At 52.0% G+C, this 5,039-nt stretch overlaps 1 protein-coding gene across 3 annotated transcripts in view; it reads right to left on the bottom strand.

Moving 5' to 3' along the window:
• Positions 1–1,900: 1,900 nt before the first annotated feature.
• The window catches only part of Kctd15 (potassium channel tetramerization domain containing 15), a 14,490-nt gene continuing 11,351 nt past the window's right edge, over positions 1,901–5,039 (bottom strand). For all 3 annotated transcript variants that reach the window (XM_005368429.1, XM_026789922.1, XM_013354205.2), the window contains exons 6-7: positions 4,446–4,751; positions 1,901–3,315 (exon numbers count right to left, since the gene is read on the bottom strand). In XM_005368429.1, coding sequence (XP_005368486.1) covers positions 3,157–3,315; positions 4,446–4,751 — 465 coding nt within the window. In that variant the 3' untranslated portion in view covers positions 1,901–3,156. The remainder of the gene's footprint in view (positions 3,316–4,445; positions 4,752–5,039) is intronic.

Below are 5,039 nucleotides of genomic sequence, written 5' to 3'. Positions count from 1 at the left end.
GGCCCCAGAGAGACTCACGTTCATTCAGTGACATCTGCCAGCAGGACACACATGGGGTGTTGGCAGCCTACAAAGCTCACCGGGATCCTCAGGTCAGGAGTCCTGGCATTTGAACATGGAATCCATATTCAAGGTTCTGTAGAACCCAAGCCTTCTAGCGGCTGCCTCAGAGCACTGAAAACACACTAGAGTTGCCACTTATGAAATAACCCTTTACTGTTTCTGAAGAACACAATCAAGTAAGAGCTTTAAAAAAAAAAATCCCAGTTTCCAAAAGAATTACTAACATTGTGAACTGGCTTTGAGTTCATCAATGGGACGGTGTGGGGCCCACCTGCTACAGCTTTCCCTAGCACCAGACCGGCAGAGGTTTGGGAGGTAGCGTTGTCCCAGCTCTCTCTGTCCAGTTGCTTATAAAGAATGATTAGTAATAAGGTTTCCAGAGAGGTAGAAAAGTGCTGGTATTTCATGGAAATGATATGATATTCACTCTCTGTGCTTTAAGGAAAGGGTGCATATTAATCATTAGGAAGATGATTTTTATTTTCTTTTTTTGATTCTATAGAACAGTCCCAACTGCTTGAACTTCCTCTGCAGACCAGGCTGGCCTTGAACTCACAGAGACCTGCCTGATTCTGCCTCCCAAGTCCTGGGATTTAAGGTGTGTGCCACCTGGCCCTCTTTTACCTTTTAAGACAGGGTCTCATAAGTTGCCTAGGTTGGCCTTGAACTTGTAATCCTCCTGTCCCAGTTTCCCAAGTAGTTAGAGTTACTGAACTGTGTAAAATTACATTCTTGATTAGGTAGCAGAGGATGGTCTTGAACTCCTGATCTTCCAGCCTCCACCTCCCAAATGCTAGGATTTCAGGAACGCCTACCATGCCTGGCTGTGGCTTCCACACAAAAAAAGATGGCTTGAAAGTACTAGAGGATCTCCATGCCAGCTATTATGTTGGAAAAAATCCACGAATGCAAACAGTATTAGGTGTTTCCACATGACTTCCTTGCAAGAAATACCCTTTCCTCCTCAGATGCCTGCCTGATGCCAAAATGCAGATGTGCCAGCTGCAGGCACGCTGCTCAGCAGAGAAGTCTAACAAGTTTGTCCAGCAAATTAGATCGTATGCTGGGATGGCGTCTCTGTGGCCTCAGACTGAAGGTGCTGGCCTGTATTCCCAAGCTCCGAGGCAGATGGAGGCTGGTGGCCCCGGGCAGGCATATAAAATGGGTCCTTGTGGGCTTCAGCACACAGGGCTTTGAGTAAAAACTTTTAAAAGCTCATTAAAATTAGAGGCCTATATGACATGTTCAGACACTTTCCCTGGAAAGGGACATAATGGGACCCAGTTTGCATGCTGGCTGCGTAGCCTCTGTCCCTTGGCTGGTCCAAGACCTTTCTGCGTCACCTTCTCACACCATTGTGTGTTGGGGTTTAAAGAGAACAAATTAGACGTAGCAAAAAAGCTGCAGTCCCAGGATCTGGGACTCTCAGGCCGGTCTGGAGTACACAGTGAGTTCCAAGCCAGAAAAAAAGAGGGGAGGAGGAAGAACATCAACCCAGCTCCAGCTAAAATACCATGAGAAAAATTCCAAACATTTAAGCGTGGTCTTACCCCTTAGAAACCTGCCTACCTTATTTTGCATCTGGTTGGAGGATAAGAATCAGAAAGCAGAAATCTGTGCGGCCCAGAGGGGACCCACAGAAGTCACTAAAACACCCAGATGCAGTGAACAACAGCAAGTTTGTAACCATGCGCCTCCCACTGACCACCACTCCTTAATCAATTTGAACCCAGGAAGGAAACGCCCTCCTTGCCCCCTGCAATCCTCACTGCCAAAGCCAAGTGAGTCAAATGTGGGAATCGAGCTGCGGCCTTTGCACAGGATTGGAGGCTCAGTCTTTTTACTTTACAGCGTCCTTTATGGCATGAACCAGGAACGCAACGTGTTTACACAAACACAAAACAATTGTACATCAGCATCTTTACAATATTAAAGGAGTCATATACAAGTCTACAGGCATTATACACAAGGGGGTGCCTGCCAGGGCACCCCCTCCATCAGTTCTCTGCAGTCCCTCCACGTGGGAGGAGCTAGGAAGGTGTGACAAGGCCAGGGTGTCCATCTTTTGGGCCTATCGTCTGGGAGACAGTGGGTCTGTGAGGACCTCTCAGAACCAGTCCTTGTTGGGATTCGGGGTTAAGAGCACTGGGTAAGCTTGGGTCTGTGCCTTACTGACAGGCTAGTTCAGTACATTTAGTTAAAACTCAGTGTGCGTGAGTATGGGAAAATTGGAGCTGGGGCCAACAGTGGCTTCCTGAGCAGGGGACCCAGAGATGGATGGTGACAGATGGGTCCCTGGGTAGACGGGCCCATTCCTGAGATAAGCCATGGCCCCACGCTGACTGGATGCGTGGAGACTTCTCCGGGAACCCAGACGTGAGCAGTCATTTGGGACTGGACGCTCCTGGGCATTAGCGGGTCAGGTGTGCACCAAGGATGGCCTGGGACACAGGTGGCAGCAGAGTGTCTCAGATAACAGTCACGGAGTCACTTAGCCCCCCACAGCCCTGCCTCTAGGGGGTCCTGTGCCATCTCTGGCAGCACCACCACCTGCCACATCTGTCCCCACTGCCCCAGCTCAGCAGGCACCTGGGCCTGAGTGCCGGCAGCCCATCCTTGGCTAGGCTTGCTGAACAATGGACTGAGAACTAAGCACCTGGTAAAAGCAGCGATGGTCTTGTTGGCCTTACCGCCCTGTGTGGCGACAGTTAGTTGTCTTTTAAATATTGTAGAAAAATAAGCCGTCTCCAACGGGAGGAGGCCTGCTGACGTCCACCAAGCGAGGAGGAGGATACACAGCTGCTCTCGAGAGTCTGGCCCAGCAGAGGACGCTGAACCAGGCTGAGGAGCAGAAGGGCTGGCAGCTGGCAGCGTCGCTGCTGCCACCACATCTCTGGGTCACATGGACAGTCCTTCCACGGGCATGCCTCCGGCGTCCCTCGTTCTGTTGCCATGACACTTAGCACTCCCATGGATGAGCTCAGTCTTGTGCCCACTGTGAAGCACAAACAGGCAGGACTCCTCAGCACTATTTCCATGTCCCTGGGGTTGTCTCAGGACTGAGGGGGTCTCAGGTGGGCCCCGACGCAGGGCCTAGTCCAGGGGTTCTTGCTTTATCCGGACAGCAGTTGGGGTAGGCTGCGGCCGCCTCTCCTCCCGGCAAAGCACATACTCACTGAACTGGGAGGAGTCCACACCACCCCCACAGGATGCAGCCACGCTGAACCCCCTCTGAAACAGCCTTTCTAGGACCTGTAGGGGAAGAAAAAGGGGTCAGGAGTGCCCAGCTCCCAAAGTTTGCCTGGCCTGGTGGACAGCTGGGTACCAGGCAAAGCAAGCTATCTTCTGATGGGCCTGAGGAGGGAGGGGTGCAGTCAGGCCTGGGGGCTCCTCAACTTAGCCAACCAGGGTGGGCCTCTGCTATTCCACCCAGGCTATTCCAATTCTCAGGGGCGCCCATCTAGGAACTAGGAAAGCAAAAGGGGCTTTTGGGTCCCTTCCCTGTTATCCAGGGTGTGGCCTAACTCATCCCTACACACACATGGCCCTAGGCACCCCCTCTCTCAATCTCCTGCTCCAATAATGGAAAGCCCCTGCCCCCTAGCCTCAGGGCAGCCACCTGCTTCCTGGAGCTGAGTCCCAGATGGTTTGAGGCCTGAGGGCTCATCAGCTCAAAGAGTTCTAGGTGGAGGGAAGAGGGGGGGTCCTTTCAGTGGGTGAGTCTTTGTAGGCCTACATGGCCTCCTGGGTTTATGTCTCTGGGAAGGTGGGGGCTGGTCTTACATCCGTGTCCAGCAAGTAGTAGCCTCTTACTCAAGAGCCTACAGGACGTGGGGGGGGGGGGGCTTCCCCACAAAGGGTCCTTTCTGTCCTAACCCCAAAATAGAAGTGTCTCTGAGTCAGGAAAAAGCTTCCAGAAACAGGGAGCCGAGGCAGGAAGAGCTGAAGTTTGCATCTGGCCTGGGTTACACATAAGATCCTGTCTCAGAAAGAAAGAAGAGCTCCAGGCGGCTGCTGCCTGCCAGTGGCCTCAGGGTCAGCCTCATGGGAAGGCTCCCTGCCTTTCCTGGTGCCTGGGTTTAATTTGAATCCAAAGTCAGCCTCTGCATGTTAAATGAAGCATGTTCCGTCAAAAATACTCTGGGCCAATTTTTTTTTTTTTTTTAAGAACATCCTTTTAGGGGAGAAAGAAAAGTACAGATCAATTTTTTTAAGTCCATCCCCCAGGCACCATCATTTAATTATGAGTGAGGCATAAATTATGCATTGGCACATTGTTGCCTTTTCTGCGTGGGTCTCGTCCATCCCATTCGGGGACTGTGTCCCCCCCTCCCTCCCTCTCTGCATCCCGGGGCTTCTGGGGAGGCACCCAAGGCCCTCACCTGTACAGAGTTGAGTCGACAGTAGCCATTGAGGGGGAAACGGATGACGTGTGTGGGGTCCTGGTTCCAACCAGCGTTGACAGAGTTGCACATGACATCCCCGGTCTCAGGGAAGACCTCCTCGATGAGGGCTTTCTCGCCACTGAGTGCGATGCGTTCACCCAAGTCGGGGGTGACTCGTACCACCAGGCAGTCACAGGCCCGGCTACGACGTCGCTGCTCTTGTTCTTGCTGCCAGCGTTCCAGCTCCCGAACCATGGGCTGCAGCTGGTAGTATCGCGCCTCCTCATACAGCAGGTTAAAGTCCTGTGGACAAACACACAGTGTCAGGGAAGCAGTAGACTGCTCATCCTATCCGCAGTGCGTCCCCTTTTCCCTTTTCACAGATGTCTTAACTCCCAGGACACAATGTGGACTAGGATGGTTATTCCCATTGTAGAGATGAAGAGTCTAATAAGTGTGCCCTGGATGTAAAGAAACTAAGAGCAGGCTGGTATGCTTCTGTTGAGATTCTCTTCCTGGTCCTTCAGCTGGATGGCAAACAGAAGTGTCATAGAAAGAGCTGGAAGCTACTGGTGGCACACACCTTTAATC

The sequence above is a fragment of the Microtus ochrogaster genome, unplaced genomic scaffold (assembly GCF_000317375.1).
Source record: "Microtus ochrogaster isolate Prairie Vole_2 unplaced genomic scaffold, MicOch1.0 UNK32, whole genome shotgun sequence".
Taxonomy (NCBI): Eukaryota; Metazoa; Chordata; class Mammalia; order Rodentia; family Cricetidae; genus Microtus; species Microtus ochrogaster.
Note: the sequence above shows the minus strand (reverse complement) of the source record. Positions and strands in the feature narration are given on the sequence as shown.